The sequence below is a fragment of the Pelodiscus sinensis genome, chromosome 7 (genome assembly GCF_049634645.1).
Source record: "Pelodiscus sinensis isolate JC-2024 chromosome 7, ASM4963464v1, whole genome shotgun sequence".
NCBI classification, from domain to species: Eukaryota; Metazoa; Chordata; order Testudines; family Trionychidae; genus Pelodiscus; species Pelodiscus sinensis.
Window position 1 is genome coordinate 46,024,378 of NC_134717.1, and position 19,454 is coordinate 46,043,831.

The window sequence follows — 19,454 nt, forward strand, 5'->3', positions numbered from 1 at the left end:
CAACTTCATCAGAAATGTCAGCATGCTTGTCAGCATGCTTCTATAAAAGGGAAAGCAGTTTTAGTCCGAAGAGAGAATAAGGTTTATATGCCTGAGAATTTGACTTCCATTAGCTCACATCTCAAAATTAAAGACTAGATTATTTTACCAATAAAAAAAGTCCCACAGAGCAAAAAGACAGCTTTTGGAAATGCCTCCTCCATCTCTTCTATGCAGGTTTAGATAGCATTGAAAATTAATTGCAAATAGCTAAATCTCTGAGCAGCTTCTGTCATCATATTATTAAATAATTGCCAAAAAAAAGTCTCCACCTCCCCCTCTCCTAAAATTGCAGTGGTCCATATTGAGACCTGCACAGGAGTAAAAGACCTGATGACCTACAATCTAGAGATTTAAACTATTGGAAAGGGGAGACTCCTTGCTTCCCAATGGGACATAAAGCAATAGGTGTCTGATACTGGCAGATGCCAAGATACTTATGATTACGTTATTATGCATACAAAAACTAAGGTACCAGAGGTTTTTAACACCTGTTCATTATATTTTCTCTCTCTCTACAAAGTGTGACTAGTTGTCCCCATTGAACTCAATGAGAATATTGAACAAAGGGAGTTTTGCTTCACAGGAGTAGAGATTAATAATGGTGTGTTTTAAAGGTCGTGGCTGATCTCCTTTGGGGACTGCAAAACTCATTCCTGGCTTCACCAATCACAAGTAATTCACCGATTCACACGAATGCTGATAAAATCCCTAACATACAGCACTCTTGCTCACTCACTTTCATAGATAAATATTTACCATATTTTATAGACAAATTAAATATTATAAATCCAGGAAGCTCATGGTTGACATTTCTGAAATTTCTGAATCTGTGGAAATGTAATTCTATTCTGCAGCCTGGGTTATAAATATACCTATCTCAGCGCAATAAACTTGAAACTGATGTCAAGAAATAAACATCTATCATCAAAAGCAAATTAATCTACCACTGTCTAAGATTAACGCCTCATGAACATTCACCACTCACCTAAAAGTTTCTCTCTGAATTATTCTGAAATAAAATATAATTGGTTCCTTAAAACTATCTCTTCTGGAATTTGAAGGAAAGAGAAATGTGATGTGTTAGGAGCTGTCGAAGATGCTGCTTTCTACTTACTCTGCTTCTGTCATATTCCTTTCTTGAAGCAGCAAATAGCTGGGCATTAGATATGGCAATTCCACAAAATGGAAGGTACAGCTGCATCACCTATTTCAAAGATAAATTTTAGGCAATTAGGAAATACTATTGAATATAAACATCCACGTTTTTGAGCAATGAGATCTGAGGACACTTCGCAACTCTCAGGAAGTGCTCTGGACCGTTAAAGTCTTCTATTATAAAACTAAAAACAAAGCAAATTATCTGTGAATGGTCCATGGAGATGGTAAGCTCAGTTGAAGATCAAGTTTCAGGAGCTATAGGAAAGGGAGCAAGAAGAAGGGAACATCTGGTTGAGTAGAAATGTGACAATAGGGGAAGAAAATTCAAAAAGTTCATATGCATTTAGGTAAGAATCTAAACTTGCTGAGATGACACTGAATCTTTTAAAGTTTATTCGATCACTTATTTAAAAAAACACTCTAGGGGCTAGGGAGCACTGGCTGGTTGGGAATGACGTGTCCATAGATTAGTCTGGTTCTTGTATTTCAAATGTACAAACCCTCTAGCCAAACACTTCAATAACTGTAAAGTTCAGGATTTTGTACATAAAGCTCACATGAGGTGAGGTAACTTCACAATATCAACAAGAAAGTAAAAACACAAGCATCCTGGCACTTCAAACCAGAGATTTGCAACAGTAGGTGCAGTGTTGGTACCACGGGCTAGTTCTGGCCCAGTCCTGTGAGATACTGAGCACCTTTTATAAGATGTCAAGAGTCCTCAACATCTGCCAAAGTCCATTAGACCTGAGGGCACTCAGACCTTAACCAGGACTAAGTCCTCTGGGTCTGAAAGTGATGCTGAAGGAGAGAAAAAAGGGAATAAGATGAACTAGATGAATATTGGAAGATATCATCGCTAGATAGAAAAAAATCTATCATCAGTCTATCTTGATAACCTTGGAAGGAATAACTGATGAGACAAATACAAAAATAAACATCACTGACAAGAGAATAGTTTGGTTTTCTACATCCAATCAGACAAACATGTAAATGCTTTATTGTCTATCTTGTTTACAAAACTAAGCACAAATACAAATAACACTCTCTTGGCAAGTTGAGTTGAAATCTTGGAGCCTAGGTGAGCTCCAATAATGTATTAGTAATAAGTAAACCTACACAGTAAGCCTCAGGTCCAGTGATATTCACAAACAATTGTTACTTAACCTGGTTGATATTAAGACAAGAACAACCTTTTGTGCAGTTGATGACTGAGCTAAGTGAGGCATAACACTTAAATCAATTGCATTTCTCTGTTTTTAAAGACCATATTGATCAATTCTAAAATTTCAAGGAACATCCTAGTAATCAATGAGAGAAACCCTACTGATTGAATTGATACTTCTCTTACTATTGTCTTGCTCCCACTCCTCCATTTACGTGATGTCATGTACATCTGTATCAGATACAGACTGGTTATAGAGCTTGCTTATACACACCAAATGTGTCCATCAGAAGATCCGTTAATGCTCTACCAGGTATGGCCTAGTTTCATTTAAATAAGGTATTTCATAAAATGCTGTCTAGTGACTGAAAAGCATACTACAATTTAGCATTCCATTACACTTGGCTTTTGTACACAGATGAGAAATCTGAGAGTATCTCTTGAAAACATGGATTTTCTTGATTAATAGCAGCTATAAAACGGTGAGGTCTTTGTTTTCTGTATTTTTAATCTTTAAAGTAATCATTTTGATCTCATAGTTGTTGCACTTCCTGAGACCTGCTGAGGAACAAAGCTGAGAAAAGGGTGGGCTGGAGCAGTATTGCTTTTGGGGTTGTTTATGGGTACAGATTCTTAAGGGTACGGTGATACTCACACACACACTGTTCATGCTGACAGTTTAAAGGCAGACTGAAAGTGCAGTGTAGATTACTTTTGATTTCGCTGGTGGCTGGAGTGCTGGCCAGGCATCAGCTTCCTGGAGACTCGGCCGGGAGGTTCCTTGGGAGATCCCTTCAGATCTGCAGGAGGCTTTACTTTCTCTGGGCCGGTCCCAGGATTCTGCTGTGATGTTACATCTTGTCCGAGAGAGAGAGATTATCTGGCCGCTTCTCAGTTAATTTATCTGCTTGAAGGGTCTTCATTTGCCTTAAAAAGTTACAGATCCTAAACTGCCTTTCCATTGGGTGTTTCTCATTCACACTTCACACACATTCAATAGACCGCATGCATATTCATAAGCAATATGGTTTCTATGCAAAATTGGGCCTCATGGCCTTGACATAAATTGTAACTGAGAGCGCCAGGGTCAAAGAAAAGGGGAAAGCAGAGAAGTATGTCCAGCCAGTTAGATGCGAGTGGGGGGGGGAGGGGGTCGGGTCATGTCTGACTGGTTATAATAGTTACTGCAGCCTGCAACAGAAGAGAAACACACATACACGCTGTTCTCTCAAAGACTTAATTTCTGTTCTTTCTTATAGCGTTTCTCCTAAAACTAAAATGATGTGTTTTAGACAGAAAGTATGTTTGCTCTTAGTCCATGGAAAGGCAACAATTGCTTTAATCATCAAACATGTCCATTTTTTACATTCTTTTCTACATTAAAAAAATCTAATGTGGCAGGTTCGAATGCTCATGATCAGTGGGTAAGGCCATTCAAAAGGAAATTTAAAAGTAAATACACAACCATAATGCATAATAAGAGACCGAAGAGAGTATGGTACTGTGTGGGTACACCCCACACTAACAGAAAGGAGTGGTGAAGGCTGTTTTACCTCAGACAGTAGAGAAACGTCACTGTTCCAGATGCGGCGTTACCCAAGCCAAGAGTAGTATGCCCCAGAGAGAGAAGGTGGAGGTAGATCCTTTTATTTTCCCACAGATACTCCTCTGACATCAGGGTAGAAAGAGGGGAAAGTACTTTTCTTTTGTTTGTTTGCTCCAAGAATCCCTTTAGGTGTTTGCTGGAATGATGAGAGAAAGGCCATACAAAAACCTAAAGCAGAGTATGAAGGGGACTTAAAGGGACCCCTCCCCCCACCAGAGTGGAAGAATCAAACTTTCCATTTTTATTCTGGACAAACTTTACATCTCTCCATTTAGTTTTTGGTTTGGGGGGGCGGGGTAAAGAAAACTTGGTTACTAGCGATGTATCACCAAGGAAGGTAACTAAATAGAAAAAACATTGCTTACAAGAAAAATTCTGACCTTTTATGCATTCATGACATTTAACTACAATTCACCTATTACAGTATATAACTTTTAGAAACAGTTTGGAACCTAGTCCTGCACCCATTAGAGTCAGGAGTCTACTCTAGACCAACGTATTCAGACACCAAAGTGAGGGGAGTGGCATAAGAAGACACATCATGTATTTTAAAGCATGACAAAATGGGTGATTGTGGTGGTAGCCCATTCAAAAAGGGGAGGGATGAAAGCAGCCTTAGGGAGGCTGTGCAAACCAACAGCCAATCAGAAAAGGCCAGGTGGGAGCCAATCAGAGTAAAGATAGAAGACAGTGAATCAGGACCAGACTAGGCCCTATAAAACAGGTTGCAGAGCTTAGAGGAGCTCAGTCTAAGCCTGACCAGTAAGAGTGAAGAACTGGCTCCCTGTAGAAGGAGCAGCATCTTGGACAAAGCAGTTTTGGGCAGGCTTAGGGGAGTGGAAGGAGAGCTCCAACCTGGTATCTGCGCAGCTGACACCCATGATGGCTCAATGTCAGGTTGGTGGTCCATTTCTAGTGGGGTGCCCCAAGGATCTGTTCTTGGACCAGTTTTGTTCAACATCTTTATTAATGACCTGGATGAGGGGATGGATTGCATCCTCAGCAAGTTCGCAGATGACTCTAAGCTAGGGGGAGAGGTAGATACGCTGGAGGGCAGGGATAGGGTCCAGAGTGATTTGGACAGATTAGAGGATTGAGCCAAAAGACATCTAATGAGGTTCAACAAGAACAAGTGTAGAGTCCTGTGCTTGGGACAGAAGAATCCCAAGCATTGTTACAGGCTGGGGATTGAATGGCTAAGTAGCAGTTCTGCAGAAAAAGACCTGGGGATTACAGTGGATGAGGAGCTGGATGTCAGCAATGTGCCCTTGTAGCCAAGAAGGCTAATGGCATATTAGGGTGCATTAGGAGGTGCATTTCCAGCAGATCCAGAGAAGTGATTATTCCCTTTTATTCGGCTCTGGTGATGCCACATCTGGAATATTGTTTCCAGTTCTGGGCCCCCAACTATAGAAAGGATGTGGATGCATTGGAGAGGGTCCAGCGGAGGGTGACCAAAATGATTAGGGGGCTGAAGCGCATGACCTATGAGGAGAAACTGAGGAATTTGGGTTTGTTTAGTCTGCAGAAGAGAAGAGTGAGGGGGGATTTAATAGCAGCCTTCAACTTTCTGAAGGAAGGTTCCAAAGAGGATGAAGAAAGTCTGTTCACAGTAGTGACGGATGGCAGAACAAGGAGCAATGGTCTCAAGTTACAGTGGGAGGAGGTCTAGGTTGGATATTAGGAAAAACTATTTCACTAGGAGGGTGGTAAAGCACTGGAATGGGTTACCTAGGAAGGTGATGGAACCTCCATCCCTACAGGTTTTTAAGTCTCGGCTTGACAAAGCCCTGGCTGGGTTGATTTAGTTGGGATTGGCCCTGCCTTGGGCTGGGGGCTGGACTTGATGACCTCCTGAGGTCTCTTCCAGCTCTATGATTCTATGACAAAAAGGGCAGCTTTTTGAGAGTCCATGGGTTGGGATTCGAAGTAGTGGATGGACCTGGGTTCCCCTTTTCCTTCTTGCAATGCATCTTGCCACATTGGAGCATGGCCAACACAGACTGTGGTTTGCCCCTAAGATGAGAAGCTAGACTTTGAGGCTGCAATTGGCCTTGGGAGGCAGATGCAGAGATTGCAGATGGACTGCTGATTCCCCTGGAAATTGGGAGAATGGAGTTGGCGGCACAGTCAGAGAGCCGTTTCCTAAAGGAGAAGCCAGAATCCAGGAGCAATAGTGGAGACAGAAGAGCAGACAACGGTGGAACACCAGCTGAAGGCGGTACATGAAGTAACTGGACTGAGCAAATTACTAAATTCACCAGCAGGGCGTTCCACAGTGATGAATACCACTGTTACAGTGATAAAAAGCACAAATTACCCTCTGTTGAGATGGACACCCACTCAGATAGCCTTCATGTCCACGGCTGTGCACCTTTTGTATAATCATTTGCACCTATGAAAACCTGGTGCATAAAATTGCTATTAGCTCAGAAAAATGGTGTTTTACACCCTCTTTGCAGAACTATAGATGATGACACAATGTGCAGTGCAATGATACTGAAAACTTTATAATAAAGAACAAGAGTGAATAAAAATTCAAAATTAAATTATATAATCCAGGGTACATCTAGACTACAGGCTTTTGTCGACAGAGGCTTTGTCAACAGATACTGTCGACAAAGAGCATCTAGACTACATCCAGTTCTGTCGACAAAGCAAGTTGCTGAGAGTGTAGACGCAAGTTGATGAGAGTGTAGACGCAAAGGACAGTGTAGATGCAATAACACCTTCTGTCAACATAACTCTGTCAACAAAAGGCGTTATTCCTTGTAGAATGAGGTTTACTGCTGTCGACAACACTGCCGAGTTTTGTTGACATTTTGTTGACAGAACTCGGCAGTAGTGTAGACGCAGGTATAGTTTTGTCGACAAAAGTCCATGAGTCCTGTAGTCTAGACACACCCCCAGTATCTGTGTTTTAATGCAATTATTCCAGTCTTTAAAAGAGCATTTGGCAAAACAAAAATCTGCTGCCACTCTTATTTTGTCTTTTCTGAGCCATATAGGTCCTGCTGCTTAAACAGTCTCTGGCAAAACTGTAATATACTGACACATTGCTAATGGTTACTGAAATTTTTAAAAGGCTCCTCTATTGCAAAATCACAGAATGTAGAGAATGCTATCACATTTTGGCTTCAAATAAGTAAATTAAATATGCATTTACTACTGCAATATCAAAACACCTGTTTTCTAATGCATTCTGTGATCCTTTAGTAGATAGGAGACATTCAGAAGTATCATTACAGAACCTAGGCACTATGGCAATTGGCATTATAAAAATATCCACCAGTGTACTGATTGCCATTGTAGATTTTAGCCACGTATTGTGAAGACTTGATAATATACTAGATTCTCAACGGTGTTACTTCCAAAAGAGAATGTAATTGAAGAGTTAAAGAAATGTCACCATGAATTTGGATATTTTTTTAACGGATGGGTAAGTAATAAAAGATCATCTTGCAATCAGTGTAAAAGAATATTGCATCATGCTTTGCCAGAATCTATTTAAACTCTAAAACTTTCTAGTTACTAAAAAGATTTTTCCTTAAGTAGAAGTGTCTTGTTTATAATAAACAGTGCTAAACATTTCAGTGATGTTATGATCCACCATTTTTGACATCTGAATTCTCCAACATAAAGTGGTGATCCATTGACAACAATATTGAGCTGTGACATTACCAAACAAAGGAGGCAGGTAAAGCAGACTGAATAGAATGGAGAAGTCTTATGCTTACTCATAGATATGTTATCAAAAGTAGCAATAATGGGAAAGAATAAAAAGGAAAAAAGGACAGATTTGTTTTAATTGGCTTCTGTGACACAAGAACATTTTAAGAAGGAGCTGATTTCCTATGCTTTCTCTGCTGTCCTTTCTGCACTACAAAACAGGCTGAGAAAACTCATGGTCTGGGTCTGTGAATGTTTTGTCCAACACTAAGGTTTTATTGCATAAGAAAGTCTATCAGCTTATATCCGACATTACAACTGTTAAAGGAGCTTCAGCTAACATGTCCAAGGCTTAAATAAGGAAAATATATTCTATACATGCTTGAAGGTGAAATAAGTGGGGTGTCATTGCCCACTTATGTGGCCTTACAATCATGCCAATGGAGTGATCAGTGTGAAATTCATGCAACGTGTTATATAAACCATTCCACAGGAGATGAAGTTACTCCAATACATATCCAATTAGCAAGCGAAAGCACAATTAGCAAGTGTTTTTTCAATTTGGAGAAGTATTAGAATCATGAAAGATAATTCTTTATGTGCTTCATTTCCTACCCTATCTAATTTGCACTAAATGACTAGGATATCCATAGCAAATGCTTGAACTGTACACACTGTTAAGAAAGCAAATACACACACTATTAAAAATACAAGGCAGAAGTTTGTGAAATGTACTTCGTTAATTTTTTTTTTGCAACTGTAGTTTGACTTTAATGGTTTATAATAATATATCACAGCTAAGTGGCATCAATAAGTGTGTGATAGCATATTTTGTACAACTAACGTAGTTTTAGTAATCAAATGATCTAACTAATCTACTGCGAGGTGGAGCTAGAAAGCTTTTTGTCTCTTTCACCAACAAGAGCTGGTGGAATAAGAAGAGGTTACTCACCTTGTGTAGTAACGACAGTTCTTCGAGATGTGTCCCCGTGGGTGCTCCACTCAAGGTGTCGGGTCCTGACCCGGAGCTACTAGTCGGAGATTTCCAAAGCCATAGCCGGGCCGGACCGTGCATGCGCGAGAGCAGCACATGGCGTTCACACCTTTGCAACATCTCGCTGTCCAGCCCCCCCTTGCCAGTTCCTCTCACTGCTCGGTCTCTGAAAGAGAAAAACCAGAAAAGACCCAGAGCAAGGAGGAGGGCGGTACATGGAGCACCCATGGGGACACATCTGGAAGAACCATCGTTACTACACAAGGTGAGTAACCTCTTTTTCTTCTTCGAGTGGTCCCTGTGGGTGCTCCACTCATGGTGACTACAATGCAGTAACCCAGAATGTGCTACGGGTCAGTTATTTTCTACCGTGGATAAGACCGCAGAGGCCACCGCGGTATCCGAAGCCCACCTCCTACTTATGGCATACTGACACGCCAAAGTTACACTAGAGACCCAGGTAGCCGTGCGACAGATGTCAGTGAGGGGAACTCCCCTTGCAAATGCTGTAGAAGTCGCAACTGCTAGCGTAGAGTGAGCGTGAGGTAAAGAAAGAAGAGGCTTGTTCCGGATTGAATGACAATTTGTAATACAAAGCGTAATCAATTTGGCAATGCGCTGGGTGGAGAGTGCCTTGTCCTTGGATCTCTGTGCCATTGATATGAACAGCCTGTCTGTCTGCTGCCATTGGTGGGTTCTGTCTATATAGAAAGATAGTGCGCGCTGGACATCGAGCGTGTGGAAAAAAGCATCCTTATTTGAAGAATGAGGCTTGGGGTAAAAAGCTGTGAGGACAATAGGCTCGTTAATGTGAAAAGGAGAGCAGACCTTGGAATAAAGGCTGGGTGTAATCGTGATGTTACCGCATCTTTGGAAAAAATGGTGAAAGGGGAGGTTGCCATCAAAGCCCCTGGCTCACTCACTCTTCTCGCTGATGTAATTGCAAGTAAAAACAGTTTTCATGGTTAGCATATGTAGGGAAACCAATGCTAGTGGCTCAAAAGGAGGGTATATGATGGTGTCCAGCACTAGGTCGAGATTCCAAGAAGGAGGAGGTGCCCTTCGTGGTGGGTATAAATTCATGAGCCCCTTTAAAAACTTCTTTGTAATTTGATGAGAGAAGAGCGAGGAACCTTCTACTGGATGGTGGAAAGCACTAATAGCTGCCAAATGCACCTTTAAAGACGACAACGCAAGTCCCAAATTTTGTAGATGTAGGATGTAGTCAAAAACGTGATGCAGAGGAGATAGAAGTGGCTGTACGTTATTCTGAAGAAACCACTTGGAATATCTCTGCCATTTCGCAAGGTAAGTATTTCGTGTAGATTCTTTTCTGCTATGCAGCAGTATCGCTTTGACCTGTTCTGAACACAGGTTTTCGTCTCCTTTTAACTATTCAGGAGCCATGCCGTCAGATGTAACGACTTGAGTCTGGGATGTAACAGCGAGCCTTGTTCCTGAGAAAGAAGATCTTGGTGGAGAGGGAGGGGGTATGGTGGCTGTATTGACATTTTGTGTAAAAACGGATACCAGGCTTGTCTGGGCCAGGCTGGCGCTAACAAAATGATGGTCGCCGCCTCTGCTCTGATTTTCTCCAATGTCCTGGAGATGAGGACCATGCAGGGGAAAGCATACAGGAGTGCCTTCTTCCAGCCAACCAGAACCGCATCGCCGAGGGAGCCCTTGCCGAGCCCTGCTCTGGAGCATATAGGCGACACTTCTTGTTGTAGGTCATTGCGAAAAGGTCTACTAGGGGCATACCCCATTTGCAAAATATCACCTGAACCACGTCTGTCCTTATTTCCCACTCGTGGTCTGTGGGAAAACGCCTGCTGAGGGAGTCCACAATTACATTGGCCGTGCCAGGTAAGTACGATGCTATTATGGTTACATTGTTCTGTATGCACCAATTCCAACACCGCACCGCTTCGGCACATAGGGAGCGTGATCGTGCTCCTCCCTGCCTGTTCACATAATACATCGCCGCTGCGTTGTCCGTCAGTATTCTTACTGTGAGACCTTTGATATGTGGGAGAAAATGTTTGCATGCGTAGAAAATTGCTCAGAGCTCTAGTCGATTGATGTGAAGATGCCTCCGGATGAGAGACCGTTTGCCTTGGATTCGTTCATTGGCCATTTGAGCACCCCAGCCGATGAGTGATGCGTCCGACGTTATTTGTGCTGATGGTTGTTGGTGGTGGAATGGGACTCCCAACAAAAGATTTCGAGCTTTTGTCCTCCAACGCAGAGATCTTTGAACATGCAAAGGTAGCCATACTGTCTTGTGAATGTCGTGCTTCACGGGAACATAAACCATCGACAACCAGTGTTGGAGTTTCCTCAGATGGAGTCATGCATGAGAACTACCATGGTGGCAGCAGCCGTGGGTCCCAGGAGACGGAGGCAATTCTGAACAAAGACACTCACATTCCCGTTGAGTATGGTGATGAGATCTTTGATCGCCTGAAACCTCTCCTGTGGTAAGTATGCCCTCGCTGTGAGGGAATCCAGGTTCGCCCCTATGAACTTTATAGTTTGTGTCAGGGTAAGTGTTGATTTTTGTTTGTTCAGGAGAAGACTGAGGGATTCAAATGTGCGTTCGACCGTCCCCACCATCTGTGATGCTTCTTGCTCCGTGGAACCTTTTATTAAGCAGTCATCCAGGTACGGGAATATTACCACTCGTAGCCGACGTAGATGAGCAGCTACGACAGCCAGGGTCTTCGAGAAAGCTCTGGGTGCTGAGGCGAGACCGAATGGCAGAAATTGATACTGAAAATGATCGTCGTTTATCACAAATCGGAGAAAGCTCCTGTGAGCGGGATGTATGGCTATGTGAAAGTACGTGTCTTGTAAGTTGAGAGCAGCGAACCAATCGTTGTATTCGAGGGATGGGATTATGGAATTCAAGGTCACCATTTTGAAGCGCTGCCTGCAGAGATAACGATTTAGGTGGTGTAGATCAAGAATAGGTCTCCAACCCCCTGTTTTCTTTTCCGTTAGGAAGTACCTCGAATAGAACCCTCTTCCCTTGAACTGATCTGGGACCCTCTCTATCAATACGATGGTGAGGAGACAATGGGATTCCTGTCGAAGGAGGCCTTCGTGCGATGGGTCCCTAAAAAGGGATGGGGAAGGTGAGGTGGTGGGGTGGCTGGAAGTGAAGGGGATGGTGAAGCTGACCTTTATGACTTCCAGCACCCATTTGTCTGATGTTATTTTGACCCATTGGTGATAATAGGGACGTAAAGGGTGGTGGAAAATGGGATCTGTGTGCGCGATAATGATTGGCGGAGTTTGCATGCCCTCGACAAAGAAGTCAAACTTGCTGTTTTGAGGCGGACGTGCTGGACGCTCTAGGTGGTTGTGGGCGCCTTTGCTGAGGCCACTGTCTACGGCGGGATTGATCAAACGTGCAGTTTTGCTGTCTACGAGACTGGTAATCATACCGTCTCTGGTATGGAAAATAACAATGACGATGGAATGGTGGGACATACATTCCTAGCGTACGGAGCGTCATTCTTGAATCTTTGCCAGTATGAAGTACCTCATCGGTCTTTTCCACGAACAGTTTTACCATGTCAAACGGGAGGTCTTCAACTTTGGAGTGTAGCTCCTTGGGTACTGCTGCTGTGGCGAGCCAGGACGACCGTCTCATAGACACTCCTGTTGCTACTCCTCGAGCCACTGTGTCTGCCACATCCATAGCTATCTGGAGATTCGCTTTCGAGCACGCGTAGCCTTCCTTGAGGCTTGTCCATAAGAGCTCTTTATCGGCCTCCGATGTTCTTTGAGCCAACACTGTAAGCTTCGCAATATTATCAAAACTATGCTTTGCCAATAGGGCTGCATAATTCACGATGCGAAGAAGTAACGTGGCCAATGAGTATACTTTGCGACCAAATATGTCCAATTTCTTGGCCTCCTTATCTGACCCTACATTTTTTAGCTGCAGATTCTTAGCCCTTTGTAGAGCTGCATTGATGACCAAAGAGTTTGGCTGAGGATGGGTAAAAAGAAATTGAGTCTTTAGATGAGACAAAATAATGTTTTTCCGCCGGTTTCAGAGTTGGAGTGGTTGAAGCCGGGGTATGCCAGATTTCTGCTACCAACTGGAGGATTGCCTAGGCATCGCATCCTTACACTTAGTACACTGTTTAAACCCGGGTGACCCAGGCATGATGCTCGATCAGTGTAACTATATACAGTGACTAATCTAATAAAACTAAGAAAACAGTAACTGGAAAAAAAATTTTTTTTTTTTTTGCTTTTCTGAGGAAAAACCCAACAACTAACTACTAACTACCTATAAGTACTAGAGTTAAACTGTTCGTGGGGTTTTTGTTTGTTTGTTTGTTTGTTTGTTTTTTACAGAACGGCTTTCTCTGAAGAGATAAACGGCGCTCTGCCAGCAACCACAGGCGGTTGAGAGGAACTGGCGGGGTGGGGGAACGCGAGACGTTGCAAAGGCGCAAACACCACGTGCTGCTCTCGTGCATGCGTGGTCTGGCATGGTTACGGCTCTGGAAATCTCCGACTAGTGGCGTTGGGTTGGGACCCGACACCTTGAGTGGAGCACCCACAGAGACCACTCGAAGAACAGATATTACCTCATTCCCTTTTTCTCTTTAATATCCTGGGACCAGCATTGCTACAACAACACTCCAAATTTGGTTTTTATTCACGCTGACTTGCATGTTCAAAAACACAGACTCAGTGAAACCATTTAAACATTTCCTATGTTCCTAAAAACAGGTGGAATATATAAATGTTTTATTAGGTTCAAGAATCTGCAGGCCAAAATCAATTGCAATATTGTTACGTGTGAACACTCACCCAAATCACATTACATCCTTGCATCCGTACAGTGTCTGGCAAATCTTATATCCAGATCTTTGATCAAATCAGAGCATAGCAGCAGTTTGCACTTCACAGAAACATTTACCAAAACCAGAGATTTTTCTAAGCTCATGACAGGAGTGAGCCCCCATATTCTGTGGACATTCTGACATTCTGCTTCTCAGAGGTCATCACAAGAAAAGGGTCGGCACGCACACATCACTTCACATAACCTCATAACTCCAGGTGGCTTTGCACGACTTTAACAACATGACAATGTTCATACCCTATCAAATGATATTCATGCAGTTTTATAACTGTGTTTCAATCATGAAAGTTGAGTCTAATGATTCCAGCATACTACTGAGACCCAAGAGCTCCTGTTCTTATACTGACATTGCCAAAGACTTGCTTTGTGACGTGAGGTGAGTTATTTTATCTGTTTGGGTAGCTGTAGAAAATAATTGGTGTTTGAAGGCTTAGCTCAGTTATATCTGTAATATGTTTTGAGATACTTAGGATATATTGACACTACAGGCACTACAGTGACACAGTGCTGCACCGTAGAGAATAAAGTGATGGAAGGAGCTTTCAATTGCTGTAGTAAATTCACCCCTTTGAGAGTCAGTGGTTTGCTAGGCCAAAGAATTCCATCATCAACCTTTCTGTATGTACTCTAGGGAATTTTCACAATCCTGGATGAGGTAGTTAGACAGGCCAAGCATTAGACTGAAGATGCTGCAGAAGCATCAAGTGTTTCTACACCCTTACTCACTGCTGGTGTGTTTGGAACTGCCTTTTAGTTGTTGACCTGATATAAGAGAGAGGAGCCCGTAGGTTTGTGCACAATTTTCACATCACTAAGAGAACTGTTACCTGAGATCTGTGATTAAAGTTACACAAATGTTTTTCCTTTTGTCTTGTGGCCCCTGCAATTTTTCTCTGTCTGGTGATATTTTTGTTTCCTTCATGTCCCTTTTTTCCCCCCAAAAGACTTGTCTAAATATAGTGAATCTGATTAAGAACGTTCATGTCACATTTGACCTTCACCTTTTCATGGAGAACTATGGGTAACTGTAAAAAAAAGTGGCATGCCATCTATTATAAAGACTGTCAGAATTTTCTACCATGGCTAAAACAATCTATCCTTGAGTTTGGAAATGAATGAAAAGTTTTGGGTGAAATCCCTCTCCCCAAATCTAGACTCATACAGCCACGTGCTTGGGAAATTTTATCCCAAACACTTAAAGATTGGCAAAATTATGACCTGAAAAAGATCCTTGTCCTAGGAGTGCAAAATTAGTAGGTTTAAAATTAGTAGGTTTAAGCCTGAATTAATAATTTCATAATTACATGTAAAAAATCAAGAGAATTATGGAAAACTAGGGAGGAATGGCATCTCTGGTTTAGCTCTTCTGTATATAACAATCTACACTGAGAACATGTTGATATAAGGGTACATCTAGACTACAGACTTTTGTTGACAAGTTTTGTCGACAGATACTGTCGACAAAGAGCATCTAGACTACATCCAGTTCTGTCGACAAGGCAAGCCGCTTTGTCGACCTGACAGTGTAGACGCAAAGAACAATGTAGATGCAAAAACGCCTTCTGTCGACAGAACTCTGTCAACAAAAGGTGTTATTCCTCGTAGAATGAGGTTTACAGCTGTCGACAAAATTGCTGAGTTCTGTCGACATTATGTCGACAGAACTCAGCAGCAGTGTAGACACAGGTATAGTTTTGTCGACAAAAGTCCACTTTTGTTGACAAAACCCTGTAGTTTAGACACACCCTAAGTGTCTGGTCACATTCTTCTCCTACAAGTTTCAAAAGACACCTGATAATTTATAGAGAACTATTGTTTGACCATGTATCTGGTATCTTTATTTAATGGAGAAACAAGTGAGGTTATAACTTTTATTGGACTAACTTCTGTTGGTGAAAGAAACAAGCTTTCAGACTTACACATGGCTCTTCTTGAGGTGTGAGAAAGTTACTTGGTGTCACAGATAAATACAAAGTGCATCAGATTGTTTAGCCTGGAATCTCAAACTCATGGCCTGTGGGCCATCTACATCCCGAGCAGTTCCACAATCCGTCCCATGTGCAGTTGCCGGCATGTAAGTCCCTGGGGAGAGGTTGTATCTGTACCCTTCCCCCAAGTGCAGCCCCTGCTCCACTCCACTCTGTCCTTCCTCTTAGTGCCCCTGCCCCACCCTCATCCCTCCATTTCATCCCTTCCCCCAACCCCCTCCCTCGAGGGACATGGCCTTGGGTATTACGGGGAGAGAGAGGGACTTACCTGGCATGGGACAGCAGCAGGGGTCGGGCTGGGGCTTCCCGCCGCCACAGCAAAGCAGAATAACTGAGCTGGCCTGAGAGATGGCAGCCGAACCATCTCTGTAGAGAGTGTGGTGGGGCTCGACCTCTGCTGCTGGCCTCAGTCCAACCCCTGCTGGGGCCAGCAGCAGGGTCTCATATGGGAGACTGTCCCATCTGTAGCTAGCAGCTGGAATCCGCTCTAGCCCCACTGTGCTGCCAGTGGTGCAATAGGCAGGGCTTGTGGACATGTGGCCAGGGGGGTACATGCAGACCTGCAGATGAAGCTAGGAGATGCAGGGGGGAAGAAACGTGCAGAGACCTGTACCCTGCCAGAGGACGGTGTCCGCTGTCCTCCTAGGAGGATTTGAAGACTGGCAGTGGTCCTAAGGTAAACTGAGTTTGAGACCCCCCCCCGACAGACTAAAGTGTTAGTGACAAACCATCTAGAATAGACAGTATGTTGGGCCCAAGTTTATGATGTGCTGAGAGCCTTTTGCAAGGTGCTAAACACCTTCCACTCCAATTGAAGTAAATGGTGTTGAAGACTTCACTTCCAGCTCAAGTCACTAAAGGAAAAGTGGAAGCTGGGTGTAAAAATTAAGTAAACCTGGCTTCCTGTGTAGATCCTCAGCTGGTGTAAATTGATGTGGCTTCATTGACTACCCTGCTGTTTGTAGCACTGACCTAGTGTAGACTTTGCTGCATTTTTCTTTTCCTTTCTCACTACAAAACAATCCTGCGTAGGAGTAGATGCTGTCATATGCAAGCAAGAAATAGTATTTAGAACATGGTTAAAGTATAAAATCCAATGATTCAGAAAGCATCAAAGTCCTTTGACATTCCCTTGATGCTGCTACTTTTCAATCAAAGCAGTCCAGATGCTTCTTCTGCAGTAGCTAATCTCCCCAACAAACAGAAGAATGTTTAGAACATTTATTAAAGGGGTTCGTTATGGAGTTTCTTGTCCACCACCTGGTTCATAATTTACATTTCACCAATTTTTTTCTATTTATCTTTTACAGTCTTCTTTTGTCTCCTGACCATTTAAGTATTTTATTGTGAAATGTATAGAATCATGTGTCTCTGGTAAAATATAATCATATGTTGTATCTTTTGGAAATACATCCATGTCATTTTGTTGGCATGCCTATGGACATTGTGAAACTTGCCACTGGTGTTTTAAACTTGTTTAGTTTGAGCTCAGATGTATTTAGTATTAATGTGACAAATGTCACTGTCACAGCATGTCACTGCACTCCTTGCTGTTGACACTTGGCTCTATTTTTCATTCATTTTCCCAGAGACCATTGGTCTTTCCATTTTTTGGATGACAAATCAATGATAGGCAATTCAGTATAGTTAGGAAAGCTTCTTATAACCAGTTCCTCAATACTGAAATTTTGCCCATGTATGTCTTATAATTTTGATGGTTCCACTTTTTGTCCATAAACCAAACAAACTTTCACTTGACTTAAATTTAGCAAAGACTCAGTAATATAGTCAAAACATCACTTAACACACAGCATCATAACATACTACTAATATTTCTCATATACAACACCAATATACACTCTAGTATGCCAGATTATGCAACTGGATACAACTGACAATAACAGACACACAACAATAGGCACAACTTCAATAAATCTTGGAGAAAGCAAGAAAGGATATTTTGTAATTTAAACTAGAAAAAAGCATATTGTGAGGCTTCATACATTAAAGTTAAAACTATGTGGAACATGTGAAAAAATACAATCTTTGGGATATGTCATTCAATTCCAAAATGAAAGAAGGGCAAGAGCATCTCCACTGGATAGGTGGATATCTTTAAACTGATAAACTAGTATTTGCTTGTCCACTAGAACAGTTGTGAGAAATATTTTAGGTTGAATCAGAGAAAGAAGACGACTAACTTGGGTCAACACATCTCTCATACAAAAGAAAAACAGAAGAAAAATTGTATTTATTGTTTCTTTGATCAAAGGAATCTTTGAAAGACATAATCTATTTCCACTTACCAGACAACTATCATAAAAATGAGAATGGTACATCAAATAGTCAATAGCAAAAGAAAGCAAAGTAACAATACAATATATTCTATAAGGGTATGTAAACACATCAAAGTTAATTCGAAATAACAGGCGTTATTTCGTATTAACTTTACTAGTGTCTACACAGCCAAACTGCTATTTCAAAATAAATTCGAAATAGTGGAGCACTTATTTCGAATTTGGTAAACCTCATTCTACGAGGAATAATGCCAAATTCGAAATAGCTAATTCGAAATAAGTGTTGTGTAGACACTTATTTCGAAATTGGGGGCCTCCAGCCTTCCCAGGCTGCCCTGGTGGCCACTCCAGCCTCAAACAAGAACACTCCTCTCCCTTCCCTCCCTCCCTAGAGCCCTTAAAGGGGTTGACTCTGGCCACGGTGCCTGTGCCAGCTCCAAGCCTGCCGGCCCAGAGCCAGCAGTCACTGCCCCTGACCCAGTGGCCCCAAAACATGAACCAGCAAGGCACTGGCAGCCAGCCCTCCACCGCTCCTCAGGAGCAACCTGCCAGCTCCCAGGAGCCTGCCAGGGCCTGGAGAAGGCAGGCGCCTTCCTGGTCCAGGGTAGACCTTACTCGGGTTTGGGGGGGGATGCCCCCAACGTCCATGATCTCCGCACTAGATGGAGGAACGCGGCTGTCTATGGCAGGATAGCTGCCAGCCTGGCCACCAAAGGCCACATGCGAACCCAGGAGCAGGTTCGCATGAAAATCAAGTCGGTCCGGCAAGACCCCCAATCCTGATCCCTGAGCTTCCCCTCCCCCTTCCTCCCCTTTCTTCTCCCTTCCACCTCCCTCCTCCCAGGTTTCCCCCTCCCCTCTCCCACCCTCTTTCCTCTCCTCCCCCACCTCCTTTCTCCAGTCTCACCAGTTTCATTCACCCTCCCACCCCAGTTTTGTTAAATAAAGAGAGTTTGTGTTCATGAAAATACATGTATTTTATTTGACATCAGGAAGGGGGTCTGGGAGGATAAGTGGAATGATGTGGGGGAGGAATGAGGCACAAGCCCCCACTGGGGCAGACCAGGGAGACTCTTAGTTCTCCTCAGGGTAGAAACTCTCCCACAGGGCCTCCTGGATACTGACAGACCCTCAATGGACCTCGTGGATGGCAGCCTGCAGAAAGTGCAGCCAGGCTCGCATCAACGCATTCATGAGAAGCACCAGAGTGCCCAGGGGCCGCTCTGGCTCCATGTTTCAGAGTGCTGTGGTGTCCCGAGTGAGGGCAACCATAGCACGCAGAGACACAAAAGCGTTGCTGTCCCTCATCGAGGTAGGTAAGCAAGCAGGGAAAGCTGAGAACCGGCTGCCTGGGGTGGGGGTCTCTTTAAGCACAAGCCTCAGATAGATTCAGGCAGCAGCCACACAAAAAACTCCTGACCTGATGTCCTGCTGGACCTGGTTCCCGCTGGCCTTCAATGCAATTCAGTGTCCACTAAGTGTGGACACACTATTTCAAAACAGCAAAACGCTATTTCGAAATGCATTTGTTATTTTGAAATAAGCTATTTGAATTAACTATTTTGAAATAAGATATTTTGAAATAACATTGTAGTGTAGGCATACCCTTCGATATAGTATATTACTTCCATGTTTACTCACTTTGTC

General features: G+C 42.9%; 1 protein-coding gene across 1 annotated transcript in view; it reads right to left on the minus strand.

Annotated features, from left to right (window-relative positions):
- PDE11A (phosphodiesterase 11A) overlaps nucleotides 1-19,454 on the minus strand; it is a 233,381-nt gene that overhangs the window by 128,598 nt on the left and 85,329 nt on the right. Inside the window, exon 3 of the mRNA XM_075933714.1 lies at nucleotides 1,157-1,246. Within this exon, the coding sequence (XP_075789829.1) occupies nucleotides 1,157-1,246 (90 nt within the window). The remainder of the gene's footprint in view (nucleotides 1-1,156; nucleotides 1,247-19,454) is intronic.